Genomic DNA, 21611 nt, shown 5'->3' with positions numbered 1-21611 from the left:
TTTCCCTAATTTTTTTGCCTGGACAAAAAGTTTCTTCTGATTTTGGCTTTCGTTGTCCAGCGGGATATGCCCTAATTTTTGCCTAAGTCCTTTGCTTCAGAGCTTCTTTTTTTTTTTTTTTTTGACTTAGCGGGCTATCGCTTCTTTCTCATTTTTTTTATCATGATTCATAACTTTCTTTTTTCATTTTGTCTCGTTCGGGAACAAGTTGTATGACTTTGATGATTGACTTGTTGAAAAAGTTGTGACTGCCTTTTTCTCAATGAATGAGAGACATCCATTGTGGATTGTGCTCTTCTTCTTTGTTGTGAGAGATGGAATATGAATATGATTGATCCTCTGATGGAATACCTGAAAGTTGAGCACTCGGTCGCACTAACTGAAGACTACCCTGCCCCTGGTTAAGATCGAGGGTTTAGTATTTTTTTGAAAAGAAACTACTACTCCATAGGCTCAAAGGGGTTTACGAAGGTTTCGCTCCCTTATAACTCCGGTGTTTAGGAATTGAAACAATGCCTGTACATCCTCAGCAGGATCTTGTTCCAAAAACATACAATCAGTGATTCATGTGTTTTTGATTTTTCATCATTCTCCTTTTTTAGTTGCTTAAGACAAATGAGTGAAGTATCAATGAACATAATGACAAAAATGAAATGATTTGAGAAAAACATGTATATTACATTATTTTTATTTATTCAAACAGAATGAGTTTCTTACAATGAGAAGTACTTGATACCAACAAAAGTAATACAATTGAAATTACTGAAGGAATCTATACAATGGCAAGCTTGGCCTTATTCTGATGCAAATGAAATGTTCTCTGACAAACACAAAGTCTTTAGGCTCCTTTGATGGAAGGTACCCTCATGAGGAGGCGTGGGGTCCTTAGATAGTAGCTTGATTTTTTTTTTGTAATTCCCCATGATTCTTTGTCTGTTGTCTTTTGTCAGATATCGGTATAGAGGAATCGTCTTGACTGATCTGATGGAGAGGAAGAGTGGTAAGAGTCTTGGTAACCATGGATGCTCATGCATGAATGCAAAAATGTTAATGAAGATGCAAATGTATCATAAATCAGGATCAAGGATCAAGGCCTTTTGGATAACAACTTCTCATGGTCAATAAGATATGGTCGAACCCTCCAGATTCAGAGGTTCGACGTTGCTTTCTTGATAAATAGGCGGCGCATAAGTCAAAGATGGTCGAACCCTCCAGATTCAGAGGTTCGACGTTGATTATGATAGATAACTGATATAGAACTTCTGTATAAGTCAAAGATGGTCGAATCCTCCAGATTCAGAGGTTCGGCGTTGATTCAGGATAGATAACCTTTGCATAAGTCACATAAGGTCGAACCCTCCAGATTCAGAGGTTCGACGTTGATTATGATAGATAGGATGAATGGCCATGGGGTAGGATGAAGGCATGTTTTCCTGCAAAACAGAATTTCCCAACCCCTCTCACAGGTAGGATCTAATATGGTAGGTCAAAAGGTCTCCAGCGTTAACAGTTCTCTTGAGACACCATCATTGTTGCAAATACATGCCAACAATGGTATCCCATTTGAACCTCGACTGGTTGTGGGTCTCATGATCGCAATCAACAGAACCTGACATTCTGTTGGCGTCATGACTATCCACTCTGTCCTAGGTAGCCTAAGTATCACTCTGGCCTGGGTATTGGGCCTTTTACCTCATAGAACATCCCATCCCAACAGACAGCAGAACAATAATCATAGTATATGAAAATAAAATGCGATGCATAAAGAAATAAAGCAATAAAGCAATAAAGTAATAAAGCAATAAAGCAATAAATAAACACCCAAAGAAAAGAAAACAAACACAAGCTAGGATCGACTCGCTAAGAATGGACCAACACAGGTCTATCACATCCCCAGCAGAGTCGCCAGCTGTCGCACGCTCGCGAAAATGATAAACAGAGTCGCCACCAATATATTTATCCCAAAGGGAAAGGAATATCAGAAAACCTGGATAAGGATAAGAGAAGGTCTTGCGACCACAGATCGGGTAAGAAGTCGGTTACGCGAGGGGAAGGTACTAGCACCCCTCACGTCTGTGGTACTCCACAGGATCCACTTATGTTTGTTCTATTTTAAGGGTGTATAAATCTAAAGCTTAATTACTAAGGGAATGCATGCAAATGAAAGAAAAGAAACACGGGGAAAATAAGGTTTATAAATAATTGTGCTCGCTTAGGCCCCGCGACCCAATGCCTACGTATCCTTTTCAGGAATCAGAGCGCCGTAGTTCGGCTCTTTAGTTTTTGTTTGTTTTTGTGTTTTTTAGTTGAACAGTTACATTCGCACTCCGCTGCTCGACCTCTGGAGTCTTAAGCTGGGAATGGAGCGGAAATAACGTGTCCGATTAGGAGAAAGAATGCCCTGAAGGCAAGAGAAAGAATGCCTCGGAGGCAAGAGAGAAAAGATTGGTTTGTATTTTTTAGGGTAATTCCATGATGAACAAAACCCAATACAAGGTTCCGCACCACTTCATTACTTTGATTTAGGTCTGAGCCTTTATTAGATGTTTTAGATGTTTTTGATTGGTGATTTTTAAGGGATTTTAATCTGCGAGTTGAATCACATAGAATGTATGATGTCAAAGAAACAGATTAGGGAATGAATCCCACTCATTTCTCTGCATAATCGAGAAACAGATTAGGGAATGAATCCCACTCATTTCTCTTTGTAGTGATCGAGAAACAGATTAGGGAATGGATCCCACTCATTTCTCTCTCACTAAGTGTTCGAGAAACAGATTAGGGAATAAATCCCACTCGTTTCTCTCCCACTTTTAATGTGATTCGCCTCTTCCTTTGTTAAGTGTTTTAAAGTTGAAAAGGAAAATAAACAAAACTAGCCTAAGATGAAAACTAGCCTAATATGATGGGAACCTCTAATTCCTAAAGTTGTCATGGTTTCTACCTAATGGTTAGGAGCAAAAAGCGACATGAGAATATAAGCATAAGCAGAGATCGAAATTACAAGTACAAATACAAGTAAATAACGATACAAGCATTAGTGTAAAATGGCTAACATAAACACTTGAGAATATGGTACAAGACATGAAAGTGAACGATTCAAAATAGTTCAAAAAGTCGAATTTAAAGGGCTATTATTTTTATGGTTTTTTATGTGACAAAATTGCATTAAGGTCTAAGAATTAATAGGAGAAGAAATAGCATTTATCACCTAAAGAAAAATGGTAGAAATCTAATTAAAACTAAATTAAGAATAAGGGAGAGAGGGGGTGTCAGTTGAGATTATGGGTGCAAGAAGCACATGGGGCGCAAGGCCCAAAGGTGATTATTGTTGCTGAGTTTGTTTACCAAAAAGAAAGCCCTGGGGGGTGTAAGATCAAAATAATGGTGCAAATAGCGGGCGCTGGGCCCAGCAGATTTTTGTTATAGATTTACTTGGCCAAAAAACAGCATTACGGGCCTAATGATGGGGCGTGACCTAGCAATTCAGTACAGGCCCTGGATTAATGTTTGATCCATGATGATTTTATTTGATATTATTCAGAATAATAATAATACAAACAATTAATTAAAAATAAGAATAAAAATAAAAAAGGAAGAAATAAGAAGGGGATTTAGGGTTCGTGTTGTGACCTCCAGACTTCTATCACTCAGACTTCCTCTCTCTCTCGCGGCGGTGGTGATCGGAAAGCTCCCTCACCTCCGAGCAAGATCTTCAAACGCAATCGGAGAAACGGTGTTTTCGCTCAGCTCACTCCTCTGTTCTTGACGTCGTTGTTGAGAATCCAGCAAAAGTGACGGTAGCAGGTGATGAAGACGATGATTGATAACGATTTGCGAGGAAGGTGGAGTGCGATGGTGATTGAAGTGGTTGGCGAGTTAGATGAAGATGATTGAAGTGTGGTGTCGAAGGTAGCGAAGATGAGGGAAAATTGGTGTTCGTGGATTCTTCTTCCGATTCTCTCGTTTCTTATCCTCCTGTAGGTTGAAGATTGAACAGGTTCTCGATGAATGATTCGGTGTTCTCTAATTGAAGATGATGATGATATCGAAGCGTGACTGAAGATTGAATATTGATGATTGTTGATGTAGTTGCTGTTGCTGCGTGAAATTGAGGGATGAAGGTGGCAGAGAGTTGTGATTGAAGGTTCAGAAAGTTTCGTGTAGAGAAGAGAGGTTTTCAGTGTTTCTTTTGGTTGAAGGTCTGAAGAAGATGGAAGAAGGTTGATGATTGAGAGAGGGAAGGATTCTGAGATTTGAAGATTGATGAAGATGAAAATGGTGAAGAAAGATAGAGTGAGGATGATGAAGAGTGGATGATGGTGGTGGAAGTGGAGATTGCAGAATGAAGGTAGAGTGAAGAAATGGAGGAGAGTGGATCAAGGAATGGTGGAGGGTGAGAAAGTGAAGAATCGAAGGAGGCTTGAAAAGGTGAAGGGCCCTGTTTATATAGAGGTTCTCTCAGGTTAATTCAATCCTTCTCATTCTGTTATTCTCTTGTCTGATTCTGTTAGAATTGGTTAAATCAGTTATGGTCAGTTAGGTTGTTATAATTCTGTTATATGATGAGCTGGAAATTCTGTTAGGGAATAACTGAATCAGTTATGCTGTTAAGAATGTGTAACTGAATCCCTTAGCTTCTGTTATAGGTGAATGAAATTGTTTGGGATTGTTAGGATGGTAGTTATGAGAATCGGTTAGGACAGTTATGAGTTTATGATGGTGTATGGCTGAGCTGGGAGTACAGTGCCATTGGAAGATAACAGAAAACGGTTACTAAGAAATTATAACTTAAAGCTTGTTCTTTTTGTTAAGCTCTGAGAGTGATGATTTTGGATGAAGAACTGACTGGTTTAATTTAATGTATAGTGATAATTTTGTGCAGGTTTTGAAATTGTGAGGGAGATGAATGGATTGGAATACTGACTTGAAGAGATATATGTCCTAGGATTAGTGTAGAATAATGATGAAGCTGGTAGTGGAAACCTTGAAGAAATTTGAAGAATGAAGGGTGAGGCTGCTGTAGGGATTTTGACTTTGGTCAGAGCTTGTGGATCTTGTGTAATAAATTTCTTTGTTTTGTAATAGGATGGTGATTGTATGATTTTTGTAATGAAATGTGAGTGGGCTTTTAGTTTATGGATGTGGTTTTGTAATTATAAATGGAATGGTCATTTTTAATGATATGGATCTTGAATTGGAATGGGATTGAAATGTGAAATATATAACAGATTTTGAATGGGAATGATATGTGTTTTCCATATTTTTAAATCAACTTTTGAATGATCTCTTTTCCCTCCATTTGTGTTGAATGAAATTAGATCTTCTTTCATTTAAAAATGAGCCATGCCATGAGTCTTGGAACACCACCTTCTAAACTTGAAATGATCCACCAAGCTCCAAATGAATTTAGTCTTTTTTTTTTGTGCAACCACTTGATTACCTTAATGAACTCCATAATATTCACAATACTTTTGCCAATATCCTTCACTTAGAAATCCAAGAAAACATTAATTGAACACATACGGCTTGTACCACAAGTGAACACCATAGACCTCAATAACATCCAATTGAAAAGAGAAAAACCCAACTTCTTGTATTATAAGTAGAAATAAAGAATCCTTAATTAACAAGACCCTTGGTCCTAGTGCCTTAGATACTTATTTTGATGGATGCATTATGCGTTAAATGACTTAAGATGCAAATGAAGTGGAAGCAATAAGCCAGTTAGAAGTAAAATTAGGTGGGCAAATTTTAGGGTGCAACAAAAACTACATAAATATGACTGATTTATAAAAATCAAAACTTTAAAATCTCAAGAGTTTATAAAAATCAAAACTTTATAAAATCAACTTATAAAGGTCGCAACAAAACATGATGAAGAGCTAAATGTAAAAATCTGTAGGTTGTTACACGATTATGAAACTAAAACACATGAAGAAGACATATATGGTGTTGAAATCTCACAACTTCATAAAAAACAAAAACAACATAAATCTGACTGATTTATAAAAATCATAACCAAATGTTGTTACCTTTAGGGAGAAACATGAAATGATAACCTGATAAAGAAGAGAGAAGAGAGAAACATGAAATGTAATCAAAATCACAACAAAACATAATGAAGAAGAGAGAAGGTAGAAACCTAGGTTATTACCTGTTGAAGGTGTTTGGAATGGGAGAAATTGAAACCACAATTTTCTGGGGCTGGGAATGTATGAAGAGAGAAGGGGTAAACTGAATGAATGAAGAAGAGAGAAAGGAGGATGTTGAAGGAGAAGATGTTATTCTGCTAGGGTTTTCGGGAGAGAGAGAGAATGAGGAAGAAAGAGAAAAGTGAGGGAAAATGGGTATTTTCAAAATGAGTGGATGGAGAATGGGAAAAGTGAGAATATGTGTGCCACTTGGAGGAATAGTTAAATGTGATTGGTGGGAATAAAATTTTGATTAAGCAAATTACAAAAAAGGGCTTTCTTAAGGGCAAAATTTTTTTGCATTAAGGGTAATTTAGGGTGTTTGGTGACATATAATATTATTAGTTAGGTAGTTGATTGTATGAATTTCGTTAAAGTGCCCTAATAAACATTAATTTATTTATTTATGCGGTGTAAATTTGTTCGCATAATTATTCTGTTGGTATCTACAGTTTTTGGTAAACATAGTAGTACAACAGTAAGCGTAACATGATATTGGTGTAACTATTTTAATTGCCACAGGAATACAATTGAAATTAAATGTAATCTTGTGTTTACACCATAAATTTTGCAGATCATTTTCACACACATTACTGTACACTGTATTTTAGAATTATTATCAAAGTGAAATTTGTTAATCATTAAAATGGGCAAATTAATTAAAGTTTATGATTTCAAAATCATAAATTTGATTGGATGTATGTGTTCAATGAGACTTATTATTATAAGACTCATAAAGATCAACAAAAGATGGATCATGACTTATACAGATTTCTGATTTAGAGTCTAATAATTCCGAGACGTGGAATTTTGAGAACTTTATCACGAAGGATAAGAAATTCGAGTTTCTCACAAATGAAGAACCTCGTGAGAAAGGTTTTCCACACAGCTTGTTGAACCGAAAGTTCTTCACAAATTGTTGAAACATATTCCGAACTAAGGACAAGGTAGAGAGTTCGAAAGGTTCGGGATCTAAGACCGAACAAAATCAATTATCGACTTATTTCTTCAAGTAGAAGGAAATAATGAGAATTTTGTTCGTAAGATTCCTATTATTCTTCAAGTGGAAGATGATCCTAAGATTTATAATGAAGCAGTAACTTCATTAGAATCCTCCTTTTGGAAAGATGATATCCAAGACGAGATGGATTCAAAAATGTCAAACCATACTTAATTGGTTTCAAACGGGCGTTGGAAATAAGTATCATAGTGATGGTACACTAAACACCCCTAAATAGAAATCTCGATGAGGAGATTTACATGGAGAAACCAGAAGGTTATATGCTTCCTGGTAATGAACAAAATGTTCAAAAATAAAAGAGGAGACACACAACTTAGGGGGAGACTTTTAACTCTTATCAAAACACGAATTCAAAGAGTTTGTCATCATCAAAAAGGGGAAGATTGTGAAGAATATATATTATATCTAGTTTTGATTAAGACAAAGGTAATCAAAGAAGAAAAGGATAAAAAATGTCATGCACATCAATGATGAAGTCGATCAAGAAGATTGAACATAGTAATTCAAGTGAATATTTGAGACAAGAAAACTTAACTAAGGTACTCATTGCAATTTATACTATACTACTTTAAATTGCTCATAATTTTATCTCTCACTTCATCTAAAAACCTTCTTGCTTAATCATGCATGATTATCTAAAAATCTTCTTCATCTAAATCTTGTGACAAGTGTTTGTACACAAAGTTGTCTGAGAATAGTGTGATATTTTGTTGTCTCTATGTTGATTACATGTTGATCATTAGCAACGAGATGAATGAAATCTTAGAAACAAAGAGGTTTCTAGCTTCCACACTTAAGATGGAAAATCTTGAAATATTGGACACTCTTTTCAACCAAAGTAAAGCGAAAGAGTGGGGGTTAAAAACATAGTCAAACAAACTATATTGAAAAAACTTCCATATTCAAGATGAAAGATCTTGGATTATTTGACACTCTTTTAGGATCAAAGTAATGTGAAAATAGTGGGGGTTGTGAACTTAGACAAATACAATTTGTTGAGAAAGTTCTTGATAAGTTCAAACTATCACGTTTCAAGAAAGTGAATATTCAATTTGATCTTAGTGTCAATATAATGATGGAAGAGTTGTGGTCATATTAGAATACACAAGTGAAATCGGTCTTCTAGTATAATATACTATATCCGACATAACATTTGCAATTAGTAAATGAGTAGATTTACTAGCAATCCAAATGGTGAGCATTGGAAGGCCATCACAAGAATTTTTTGATTATCTTTTAAAAACCAAATCTTGACTTCCATTATGGTAGGTTTCCTTCCATATTAGAAAGATATACCAATATGAGTTGGATATCGAGTGTTGGAGATCATATATTTACAACTAAGTGGATATTTACACTAGTTAGGGGTGAGGTTTCTTGGAAGAACAAGAAACAAAGATGCATCACTCTCTTGACCATGGAGCTATAGTATGTGGATCTCTCTTCCACTGGTCAAGAAGTTGAATGGTTGAAGGACCTTCTGTTTGAAGTTCCATTGGCTAAAGACAATGTTTCAAAGGTGTTAACACATTGTGATAGTCAAGCCAATTTAGCAAGAGAATTCAGATAAGTGTAAAATAAAAAGTCTGGGCATTTAGGCCTTAGTCATTCTTTTGTGAGAAAATTGATTAAAGATGTAATCATTTCATTCACATATATACGATCGGTCTATAATTTGAATGATTCATTTACTAAACTACTGGTCCGGGATTTAGTAAAGACAACCTCGAAAGGTGTGAGGTTGAAACTCCTTGAATAAGTGTTCCGACAATGATAGCAACCCAATCTGAAGTTAATATATCTTAACCTAAGATTCAGTGGGTAACAACAAGTCATTGATTTGAAAGTTGGTGCAACATTTTGTGACAATGTTGACTATTACATAATTGAGGGTTGAGTCTTTTAAAAAAAAACTCTTAATGAAGTTCTATATTGAGGAGGATATGTATCTCAAGTAATAGATACAAATTGAACTTCACCTATATGAATTTCAAGATGGTTCCGTCTTAAAGTGAGAGTTGGAGTTTCTCTCATGAAAAATTCATGAAGAACAGGAAAAGCACATGGCCATAAATAGTGCTAGGCGAGATATGTAGGCGGAGAACCTTTAAAGAGTGTGTGTATAGTAACGTCGGTCTGATCACATGGGATAACGGTTCAAAGCATAGCTACTTAACGTTCTGATTAGGCTTTGTATTGTCTTTACTAAGGTTAAGTTCAAATCGAAAGATACCTAGCCGTATTAACACTCTTTTGGTTTATATATTATGGAATTGGACTTTGTCATTATTAGAACAAGTGGGGGATTGTTGTAAATTATTAATAATAATTAATAATATGATAGTTGTTCCAAAATGACAAGAGAAGTGGATTTGAAAATGGCAACACTTCATGAAGTATTGTAGAATGAAACCATGCAACTTTTGAAGTGTGTTGTTATAGGCCAATCATTGTGACTTTTGGCAAAAGACATTGTTTCACCAAGAGTCGCTACCTTGTGAAACAATACCAATGTGGCCTATAAATAATTCATTCTGATTTCAGAAAATAACAACAACAAAAACGCAAATCCTCTAAAATAAATTTCAGACACTCTTTGCTATATTCGAGTTTTCGTCGATCTTGCGCAGACTCGAGAAGGCTGAATTATCCTGGGTATTCCTGCGTAGAAACTCTAAGACAAATCGAGAGTGCTTGAAATACTATAAAAAAGTATTTTGTACACAATTTTAGCCTCGGTCCATTCAGTCTAAATTAATTTTCTAACAGCTAGTTAACAAGCCATAGCATCAGCTAACAATTATATTCCATTGCTAACTATTTTAATTTGTTTGATGCCAATATCAATATGTATTATCCAAGTATAATATTCAAAAGAAAATTCAACATATACTATGTTTCTTTCAACTCATAAAATTATTAAATTTAAAATTATTTAGCATACTCGTTAAAATTAATTATAAATGAGTAACATTGGCAAGACACGCAATCTTAATTAATTATTATTAATTTTTTATTTATTTATCATGGGTCACTCTAAAATAGCCACTTAACAAATAGAGGGTGTTACAACTCTTACCTTCTTAAAATAATTTCGTCTTCGAAACTAGACAGTCGAAAATAGATTCGGATAGAGTTCCCACATTTAATCTTCTCGCTCCTAGGTAGCATCACTGGTTTTCTGGTTCCAAATTATCTTGACCAATGGGATTTCCTTGCGTCTTAAAAGTCTACTTGATTGGCCACCAATACTCATCGGAAGAACCTCAAACGAAAGATCATCCTTCAACTGAATGTCATCTGGTGTGATAACCAGATGACATTCCGGATTTTCTCCTTTTATCCGGGATGTAACAATTTAAGAAATTTATATAACTTCTGAAACAACTAAACATAACAATGCCTTTTACAAAAGCTATAACACAAATGCCATAGAAGGATAAGGTTCCTGGTAATATTCTAGAGGTGGCAACTGACAATATCTCTTTTCACTCTACTGAAAACGTGATGAAATGGAAGTTTGCAAGTCATAGAAGGATAACCCTTGAAAGAGAATTGGGAAAGGATGATCTTGAGCTCAAGGAAGTCATCAGCCTCATTAAGGAAGCAGGACTAATGAAGATTGTTTCTGGAATTGTTGACGACTATGAAACTCTTGTGAAGGAATTCATAGTAAACATCTCTGGTGATTATAATAACAGAAAAAGCAGAGACTACATGAAGGTATTTGTCATAGGCAAATGTGTGAATTTATCTCCCAATATAATTAACAGGTATCTAGGAAGAAGTAAACCTGAGCAAAGTGAGGTAGAGGTAACAGACAATGATATCTGCAGAAAAATTACTGCAGTACAAATAACTCAATGGCCAATGAAAAAGAAATTGTCTGTGAGTTGCCTAAGTGTAAAGTATGTTATGTTGAACAAGATAGGAGCTACCAAGTGGGTTTCTATAAATCACGCCTCTTCAACAACTACATGAATAAGCAAGTTCATTTATACTATTGGCACTAAAATCAATTTTGATTATGGTACCTGCATCTTTGAACAAACCATCAAACATGCTCATTCCTTTGCTGTCAAAATGCCTATTGCTTTTCCTACTCTCATCTGTGGAATAATCCTCAACCAATATCCTGGGATTATGAATAACTCATATACAATAAGCAAAAGGGGATCTCCTTTATCCCTGCACTACAAGTTGTTTATAGGGACAATTGTTCCAGACACTGTCACAACATCTGGGAAAGAAGCTGCTAATCTAGCTTCAAAAGAGAAAACCATTGTTGAACTCTAATAAACCTGTGATGACCTAAATGAGATTATCAAGAGAAGCACTGAGAGAAAGATCAGATTGGAAACCCTGATTAGAGCCCTGAAGAAAGACAAAGGTGTGAATGATGAAGATAAAAACAACCAGGAAGCTAAGGAAGATAATGATGGCAGTAATGAGACTGGTGAAGAAGGATAAACAGACAGCAGTTCCAGGTCTGACTGAATATGCTCAGTCATGTTTTTGTTTGTATGTTTTAAGAACATTTTATAAGGGCTTGTGACCAATAGTTTTTTGTATGCACTTTTGTGCTAATACTTTTGTAATCATGAACAATGTGCTTCCATCAATAAAAATGCATGCTTCCATCTATGTGTGCTGCTTAATTGCAATATTTGTGTGTTTCCATTTGTTTACATTTACTCTATTTTTGTCAACTTTTGGCTAAAAATAGGGGGTAAAGTGTTAGTGTGTTTTTGTTTGTCCTGATGTTATACCACATGTCCTAACATGTTGGTTGACATACATCTTGACTATGCTTGTTGTGGTTGCTTTATAAATGCAAATATTTAGGGAGAGTGTGATAGTGTGTCATGTTAATTTTGATTTTGTTGTGTTGCTGTTGAAATTGAAGACTGAAGACTGGAGACTCAAGAATATGTGCAAGATGTTCTGAAATCCTACCTAATGTGAGGCCTTTTATTATCTTTTCCTGCATATGCCTCTCATGTGTGAACTTGAGTAGTTCATGTCCTGGTATCCCTTTGAGGGGGGGGGGTACTGGTTCTGTATGATAGGGGAGTAATGAACCTCTCTGTTTGTACAAGTTCCAAAGAGCTTTAAAGAAGACTTTTGTATAACTGTTGGGCGGCTTTGATATATCTTTGCAGTTTGATGTTAATTTACATGCTATCATGTAAATGTGATTTATCTCCAAGTTTTAATTGTGTTTTGGTTCTTTTAGTCAAAATTTGTCAAAGGGGGAGATTGTTATTTCCATGGTTTTTGTGATTGGCATATTTTTGCTAAAATATGGTTCTTAACCGATGTTCACCAAGATGTTGAAACATCTTGTCCTACTGTCATAACAGGTTCAGCTCTTATGTGTTTTGATAGATATTCTTCCAGATGTTGTGACATCTTACTCCAGAACATCCTGACAGTCCATACTGGTTTTTAATCCTTGAAATATTTGATTGAAAAATATGAGAATATGGAATATTCAGATACTTATTACAGGCGCAGGAAATCAAGGATTGTTTATGACAAATGCAGATTGGTCTCGGTTTTTAGAAAAAGAATATTTGAGATTTCTTTTAGAAAGCTAAGATTTGATTTGATTTGATTTGTTCCTTGTATGAAGATCTTGCAGGTATTTTCAAAAAGGAGGAAGATTAGATTTATTTCAGAGTTCAAGCCCATACTAGAAGAGTCTATAAATAAGGACTTAGGAAACCTAGTTTTGCAAGCATTCATATAAGGAACATTGTTGGTGCAATAAGGGTTGTTATTTTGGGAGTCTTTAAAGTTCTTCTTGTGTTCTGTTATTTGTGTCACTCATGTATCTTCTGGTAAATTGGTGTGGACGTGTGTTCTCACTCTTGAAGCTTTTAAGAAAAATAAATTGAGTATTGTTCTTGATCATAGTTTTAAAGCAAGATCGAGTATTGTTTTAGCTGAAGCTGTAAAGCAAGACTATGTATTATTTATTTGAAAGTGTAATCTTTTTATTTGGTTCCTCTGGTCACGGATTATGTGGTTGTGTCTATCATTGCGGTGATTGGAGGTGGGATGTCGATTTCTCATATCTAGATGTTGATTTTTAGGTAGAAGTTGCAGTGGGTAGGGATTAGAAGATAAGTTGTAAACTAGGACTATTTAAGCTTTGAACTAGTAATACTAATAGTGGATTTCCTTCCTGGCTTGGTAGCCCCCAGATTAGGTGTTGTTGCACTGAACTGGGTTAATAATTACTATGTTATTTATCTTTCTGCAATTAGATTTCAGTTTGATAATTATGTTGTAAGTCAGCAGATGTTATAACATTTGTCTTGACATTGTGTGTTGTTAGAACAACTGTCTTGACATCTGTTGTGTAAGTGCCAGAATTTCACAAATGATCCTGAAGAACCACCTAGGCCTGCTAACCTGGAGGTTCTTAAGGTTAGAGATGAGCAGGAAAAGAGCGCGACAGCGGTATATCGGTGTGTTCCAGAGATCGGTAGTGCATCCATAGAGTCATGACTCTTTGAGGATGGTAGTCTCCAGTTGTCCCTAGTGCAGCGCATGGTTTCCAAGTTACAAATGTCGTACAATACAAACGGCAGAGAAGGCAGGCGGTTAGACATACTCAATAGTTTATATTGAGATGTATTATTCTTTTGGTATTTTCATATGTATTTTCGAACAAATGTTATGTATAAATTATCTTGACTTTTTTTTATTTATGTATGAAATTTTATTCTCCTTTAACTTTAGTATAACTGGATTTTACTTTAATTTTACGTTAGTATAAGTTGATCTCAAATGTAAGTTGTCTCATAAAAATTGAATGATTGAACAATGGTGTTGCTATGATATGATTTAGTGAAGATTCCGGAGATGCATCTCCGAAAAAATTTCCGTTTTATATTTACCACGCTTTCAAAAAAATTCAGAAGACATTTCAGAGATGTATTTCTAAATACACCAAATACCCATACAGAGATGCTTCTCCTATCCATATTTTGTTCAAAAATGTGATGGGTCTAAGAATAACGCATTTTGGTTGTGATTTTGGTGTGTCCAAAGATACATCTCTAAATGCATAAAGAACATATTTAGATTTTCAAAGATGTGGTATTTTTATATAAGGGTCTAATGAACAATTCTCATAACTTTGAGTCATGGTGGTTGAAGAAAGGGACGATGAGGAAATGGATGGGAAATTAAAGGCAGTGGAAATGGAGAAAAATGAGATTGAAGAGGAGGAGGGATTGATAATGTTGGGCTTGTGTAACTTTGTTGTAAAAAACAACTAGAAAGCCTCAAACTATGAAGGGGTGCGTATGCTGATTTTGGTAGACAGTGGAGCATCACATGATTTTGTTTCTCAGAGGCTAGTTTAAAAAATGGAATGGACATATGAAGGAACCCAAGAGTTGAATGTGCAAATGGGTAACAGGTATCAAACATCCACCAAAGGCAAGTGTAATGAGTTAGAGATGAATGTAAAGGAGTACAAAATTATTGTGATGCACATCTGTCCGAGTTGGGAAATATGAATGTGGAGATGTTAGTTGCGGTAATCATCAAAACCAATACCAATTCTTCCTCTAGTCCGGAAATGGATCCTCTAACGTTTGAGCGCCAAAGGTAGAGTGACTTTCCCAATTATCTGTCCATTAGATTTATCTAAAGATGCATAACTTGCCACCTGTTTTCTCTTTAGCATTTTTCTTCCAAAAGGACATAGTAAAACACAGAGAAGAGGTTGGGTGGGTCACACTCCACTGCTAGCATGATGTTTCAGCCTCCACCTTCTCGCTTCTAATGCCGCCATCGACAACCTCCACTGCAACATCATCATCTTCAACTTCAAAAAACTGAGCATTTCCACCATTAAAGTTTAGCTCAAGATCCGAAATAGCTGTTACTTGCCGCCGTCCCCACTCATTCGCTGTTACAGCTTCTTTGTCTTCTTCAGTTGTTACTACTAGATGGGGTTGAAATGAATTTGAACCTTGGATGCAAGTTGCAGTGCCCTTTCATCATCTCTTCATCGACCATGTTCAAGCCACCTACCACCACAACTTCCGCAACCTATTGGCATCTACTTAGGATCACTGGATTAGAATAGTGATGGTAAAAGCCTCTACAAAATTGATTCAGATGAGGAAAACGCAATTGACGGAGAAGAGAGCTATGTTGGTAAGTAATCGACAAGCGGCGGAGACCGATTATTTAATTTTTTAAATAAAAAATTAATTTAACACCTGGTTTGATTTCAAACGTTAGATGCATCCGACGAACCAATTTTTTTGAAAGGTAGACTAAACGTCAGACAATCCGTATCCCTCTAGTCCAGAAAAAGTAGCACAAGTTGGTCTCTTGAGGAATTATGGCATACTTAAATGTCTCAATTTGCACAATATAATTGGTTTAATATAAGTTACTATATGATTGTGAATCTAAACTACTGAATGGTTGATTCACAATGCCATGAACAAAACTCTAAGAGTGTGTTTAGATGAGGTAATTGAAAATTTTAAAGGAATTTAAAATTCAAAGCAATTCAAATGATTCAATTGAAATCTATTCATTTTAAAATTATTTGTTTGGATGGAGTATTAAGATAATTCATTGTTAAGTTTTTGGAGTCATTTTTTATAAAATTTAAAATTTTTGGACCAAATTAAAAAATTGAAAAGTAGGGACCAATTTGCAATTTTTAAAAATTTAAAGAACCAAATTATAAATTTTAAAAATTATTAAGGACCAATTTGCAATTTTTTGAAAATTTTTGGGGTCAATTTTGTAATTTTGGAAAATATGAGGACCAATTTGTGAATTTTAAAAAAATAATAGTAACAAACACATTCTATGGAGTATGAGAGGAATTTCAAATTCTTTGATTTTTGGTGTCATTTCAAAATGATTAAATTTAACTTAGATAAAATACTCTATAAATTTCCATCATTTTAACAATTCTTCATTTTTGTATCCAAACAATACATTTTGTGCAAATCATTTTAAATTTCCTCAAAATATTACATTACCTCATTAAAATGCTTCATCCAAACACACTATAAGCATTGAGTATTCTATCAATGTTTACTGCATACATCCTATACTGGGAATCCAAACATACCAAATCTGCCATTTGAATATCTTCCACTTTTCTTGCAACTTCCTCGTGCACATTTGAACTTGGTGAACAAGAATGATGGAATGGTATGAACTCTTTTATTCTGTAATCAATCTTCGTCGAAGAAAAAATCTTCATCTTCCGGAGGACCCTTTCTAAGTTTTTCTTGTAATTCAAGATTCTTCGGCAAAACAAGTCCAGCTTTCTTACCTGATGTCGAGAAATATCTCTCAAGTAACATCTAGTTAAAACAAAATTACGATCATTAATCTATAACAACCTTCTCTTATAATTGCCACTTCAAAGCAGAAAAAACACGAAAATAGATATCCCAAAAACACAAACTTGTATAAATTTTTCTATGAAAATGTCACCAAGTTAGTGGTTATGATAGTTTCTAGAGATTGAAATCCGAACCCGTAGCTCGTAATTTTTTTGGCATAAACAGAATATCTACGTACCGTGGCAGCATATGCATCAAGTTTCTTCTGTTTAGTAGACTTACTCAAGCCCCTGAAAGAGTTTTAAGCTTGTCAATTTCAAAATAAAAAGTATAAGAATAAAACGTAAGACTTAATTCAACTGAGAAATGTCGATATTGTTAGACTGTATACTTTCTCCCAGATTCAAATCCACAACCTCACAATTATGCGAGAGTTTATGGCAGTTATTGTCACTTCGTCTACCAACCCAAAAAATAAAGTATGAGTTTAAAAGCAATTACATGTTGACCATTCGATCAATGGCATCTGCTGTTGTTCCATGTTCATCGTGTAGATATACTCTCCAACCCCTAGAATTAGAATTGAGATATAAAATAAAATTAAAAGTTGTGATAAAAAATAAATGCATTAAAATGCATTACCTCTCAGCAGCTCGAACAGCCAGCCTTCCAGCAACACTACGTACTATGTTTGACTGTGTCGTTTCATTTCCGTCGGAAGATTTTGGAAGTCCAATGATAAACTCATCAGCTTCTTATAATTTTAAAAATCATATTATGGTATCTCTAATGTTACAAAACAGTTCTTTATCAACAAGATTTTAGGCACTGCAACACGATAAAAGATGAATCCAGACCTCTTGTTCGGCAATTATCAATATCCGGTCCTCGAGTTTCTGTCCTCGCAGTTCCAAAACCTAAGGCAACTTTAAGAATGTAAAGATGAATGGCTAATGATGAAACACAAATATGACAATTCTTAATTGCACTTAAAGCGCGTTTGAGAGTTCTTATCTACTGACATTACCACCAGTAAAACTATATGAGAGATGTTATGGAAACATCTTATGACATGTTAATAAGTTGTTTTCAGCTTATTTTCACAAGTTTTCAAAGATAATTTTTCTTAAAGGTGATTTCGTAATTTAAACATAATATATATCTTATCATGTCACTATAAATATCATGTGCGCACCAGACACGTAATAAGATAAGTCGTCATTCATATCATTATCAGATTCTATCCTAATTCAGTTTCTTATCATATCCTATGCATCAAACGGACTCATATATAATAATCTCTTTTGATATATACACTTGATTAAGTTGTTGGTCCAAAGAGTCTTAGTTACAAATATATTTCATGTTGTTGTGGAAATTGTTTCTTGAAGATTGCAATAACATATGCACCAACCATAAATTTTGTCATGTTCAACTTAAAGAACACCTAACACATCATAAGTAAGCATACAAATTCTCAGACTTTCAACATGCTAAACAACAAGCACATTGTATCCTAATGACTAAACTTCCATAACACCTAACATCACATACATCACTAATAAACACACAGATTCTATCATTTTCAACATACTAAACAACATCACATGGTATGTGTATGACATATCTAAATATGAAGGGTTGAATCACAAATAAGCGAGCACCGTGTTAGCAATTAACACAAAATACAAAACAAATCACGAGTCTGAAAATATCAATCATTGATTTAAAAGCGCCAAAATCTAGAGTGAATTAGATTCATTCTGTTTTTCAAATTTTCACAATTTGATGTTTAAGGTAAGTAGGTAAGCACTAATGTGTTCTAGCTTTGCATTGGAACTGGGAAGATCATCGATGAACTAAGATTTCCATATTCAGAGTTATTTTCTAACACATCATCAACCAATATCATTCACCAACCCTCACCAATTTTTGGTCTATTCCTGCACCTATCTCAGGTGTAACACCTCCCTCGTCAACAATGTCACCGAGCTCATCACCTATTAGCAACTCAGTTGTTCCCACATATACTCACCCTATATCTACTTCCAATTCTAGCCTTAACACAAATACACCCGCCACAAATCTGAACATTATTGCTTCTAATAACTCTTCATACCATGCTCCCATACTACAACTCACTAATCCATCGTCACTTATTCTTGTTCTTGGTCCTAATGCATCTACTCTTTCTCCTAAGTGTCCCTCTTAGCTCCATTGTTGCAAGTACATCTCTAACCAACCTGTCATAAATCCTCCTCATATTCATCCCCAAACTCTCACCCAATGACCACAAGAGCCAAATATGGATCAATCATGGCAACGGATTATGTGATGTTGATTGAGCCTCGGATCTAGATGATAGAAGATCAATATTAGGAGCTTTAATCTACTTGGGCCCTGATATGGTGTCTTGATGTACTAAGAAGGTCATCGTAGAAAGGTCAAGTAGAGAAGCTGAGAATAGAAGCTTGTCACAAGCAATATGACAATTACAACTCCTCATATGGACAATCCATATACTATTTCTCTGCCTCATAATATTATTCTTCATTGAAAACCCAAGAATATGAATATATTTTTTTGGTAAGAAAAAAATCTTAAATAAAAGTCTCATTTACTCTCATGTCCTTGCAGAGAATCAAAGCCTTGCATAGAATCAAAGTCTTGCTTATGTTAAGAATCTGTTACGGTTTGATAGTTAGTTACAATGAGTTTTCATTGTTGTTACAGTTACTTCTAAATTGTTAGAACAAGTTGGACTCAAGTTTAAGAGAGTTGCTCCATATATATATATATATATATATATATATATATATATATATATATATATATATATAATTGTTCCGTTTTCCTTAAGATATGTTTTATTTTGCTTTTTTTTATATATTCTTTGTTCTAAAAAACAAAATCACATTTAGACAAGTTTGGATTGATAGTATAAAATGGAACAAATAAATTGTAATAGAATTTACAAGAATCATAATTATTTTTAAAATCTAACTAGCCTATTTTATTCCAACCTTTAGTCTATATCACATCCTTTAATGGTTAGAATAGGATTATGTTCCTAATTATTCTATGATTCATTCTTATGGCTAATAATACATGAGTAAGCTATGAAGCACAAACATAGACATGGACACGACTTCAAGTAGATAAAGTAATAACTCAAGAAAATAAAAGTAATTGAATCTAATTACAACGCCTTGTACATATAAAGAATTAAATCAATTTACCCTCACTTAGGGGCTTAATATACACTTTAATCATGAGTTCAGGTCAGCTAGAAGGTGTTGTTGCTCTTACAGCTCGTAGGAGCAGGTTACACCCTGGTACTCGATACTTAGCAAGGGGGCTAAATTCATGTTTCAGTACAGGTAAATAACCTATTATTAACTGTTTAGCTTAATCTTTTCTTCTCATAGTTCACTCTATTTCCTTTCACATTATAAAAAAAATTTCACATCACAAAATAGCTGAAAGAAATTGCAGAAAAGATTAGCTACAGTTTGGTGCATTTGGTTGATGCGTAATGTCGTTGTGTTCAAATGAGCCATTTTCAATTTTGACAAGTGTATGTCGGAGTATCCCTTATACTCCTTTTTATTGAAGCATGGAAAGATGAAGAAAGAGAAGATCCTACACTTAAGAACGATGAGTATGCCGATGTTGAGTTTGCGGTGGAAGAATCTGATGAGAGGGTAAATTTTGTGTTGCAGCGAATGTTACTAGCATCCAGAGACGAAGGGCAACGCAAGAATTTGTTTAAGACACATTGTTCTATCAAGAACAAAGTGTGTAATCTAATTGTGGATAGTGGTAGCATGGAGAATCTGGTGTCAAAAAAATTGGTAGATTATTTGAAGTTGTCCACAAAACCACATGAGAAGCCATACAACCTCGGTTGGGTAAGTAAGGGCTCCCAAGTTCGAGTAACACTAACCTGCAGAGTTCCTATCTCCATCGGAAAACATTATAGAGAAGAGGTACTTTGTGATGTTCTTGATATGGATGTTTGTCATATTTTACTTGGTAGGCCTTGGCAGTTTGATAATGATATCACTTATCGAGGACGGGATAACATGATGATTTTTACATGGGGCACACATAAAATTGCTATGGCTCCTGTTTTGCACTTTGATAAGAATCCAGGAGGAAAGGATCCTAGATTCTTGATGATGACGCAGAGTGAAAAGGAGCTTGATGAGGCTGTAAAAGAAACTGAATGTTTTTGTCCAGTGGTGATCAAAGGGTTGATGAATGTTGTAAAGGAGGAAACAATTCCAGAAGAACTGCTAGGGATCCTTAAGGATTTCAAGGAGTTGACCACAGATGAGCTGGCAAACGATTTGCCTCCTATGCGAGATAAACACATGGAAGTTAAAGTTTTCAATGTGGGAGAAGATGTGATGGCGTTTCGGCGTAAGGAGAGGTTTTCAGTTGGTACTTACAATTATAGCAAGCTGCCAGATGAAGTTTTTTATCAAGAAGAGAACTCGGGGTCGAGTTCTTCAGAAGTGAAGGAGACTGATGTAGGAGGATTTTGCGTATCAAAGAAGAAATCACACGTCGGAAAGCATTTTAATATTTAAGCAATTTTAGTTTTAATATTTAATCAATTTCTATTTTAATTATTTTATTTTATTTTGTTTTGGATTAAAGGCCCATAAGGCCCAATAGGGTTTATTTGTTTTCTGTATTTAAAAGACCTTTGGCATGGCCATAAGGATTATCTCTTTTATTATAATAGAATCCAAGGTTTTCTTTATTTCTGGTGGACTCCAGATCTTATCTATAGAGTTTCCGCTTGCAACCCTGTTTTCATTCAAGGTTTAGCGCTTGCTATTCCTTTGGGCGGCTTCCGACTGCGTCAGGTTTGATTACTTTGTTTTTTTTCTTGATTTCTTTTAAAAATTAAATTCTTCTTTTATAAAAACCTATTTTTATTATCTAAACTAGTTTTTTTATATAATAATTAGTTTTAATTAGGATATTTAATAATAGATTAGTTTAACCCAAAATGATTAGTTTTAATTTAGGTTTTCTTTAAAT

At 34.8% G+C, this 21611-nt stretch overlaps 1 protein-coding gene across 1 annotated transcript; it reads right to left on the bottom strand.

Annotated features, from left to right (window-relative positions):
• Window positions 1-16280: 16280 nt before the first annotated feature.
• On the bottom strand, window positions 16281-18686 carry LOC131604356 (uncharacterized). Its single transcript, XM_058876801.1, has 7 exons — window positions 18592-18686; window positions 17579-17594; window positions 17416-17473; window positions 17199-17313; window positions 17058-17126; window positions 16795-16846; window positions 16281-16574 (listed from the first exon to the last, which is right to left on the bottom strand). Exons 1-7 carry the CDS (start codon window positions 18684-18686, stop codon window positions 16443-16445), a joined length of 537 nt encoding a protein of 178 aa, XP_058732784.1. The 3' UTR covers window positions 16281-16442.
• Between the last annotated feature and the right edge of the window lie 2925 nt (window positions 18687-21611).

Source organism: Vicia villosa, linkage group LG5, assembly GCF_029867415.1.
Source record: "Vicia villosa cultivar HV-30 ecotype Madison, WI linkage group LG5, Vvil1.0, whole genome shotgun sequence".
In the NCBI taxonomy this organism is placed as follows: domain Eukaryota; kingdom Viridiplantae; phylum Streptophyta; class Magnoliopsida; order Fabales; family Fabaceae; genus Vicia; species Vicia villosa.
This window is presented reverse-complemented; position numbering and strand designations above follow the sequence as displayed.

Coding starts and splice junctions, on each gene's coding strand:
- LOC131604356 (XM_058876801.1), bottom strand. CDS start 18,686: ATGGGAGCATGGTATGAAGAGTTATTAGAAGCAATAATGTTCAGATTT. Junction 17,314..17,415: donor ATTGATAATTGCCGAACAAG/AGGTCTGGATTC, acceptor TTTTAAAATTAT/AAGAAGCTGATGAGTTTATC. Junction 16,847..17,057: donor ATTGATCGAATGGTCAACAT/GTAATTGCTTTT, acceptor AAACTCTTTCAG/GGGCTTGAGTAAGTCTACTA.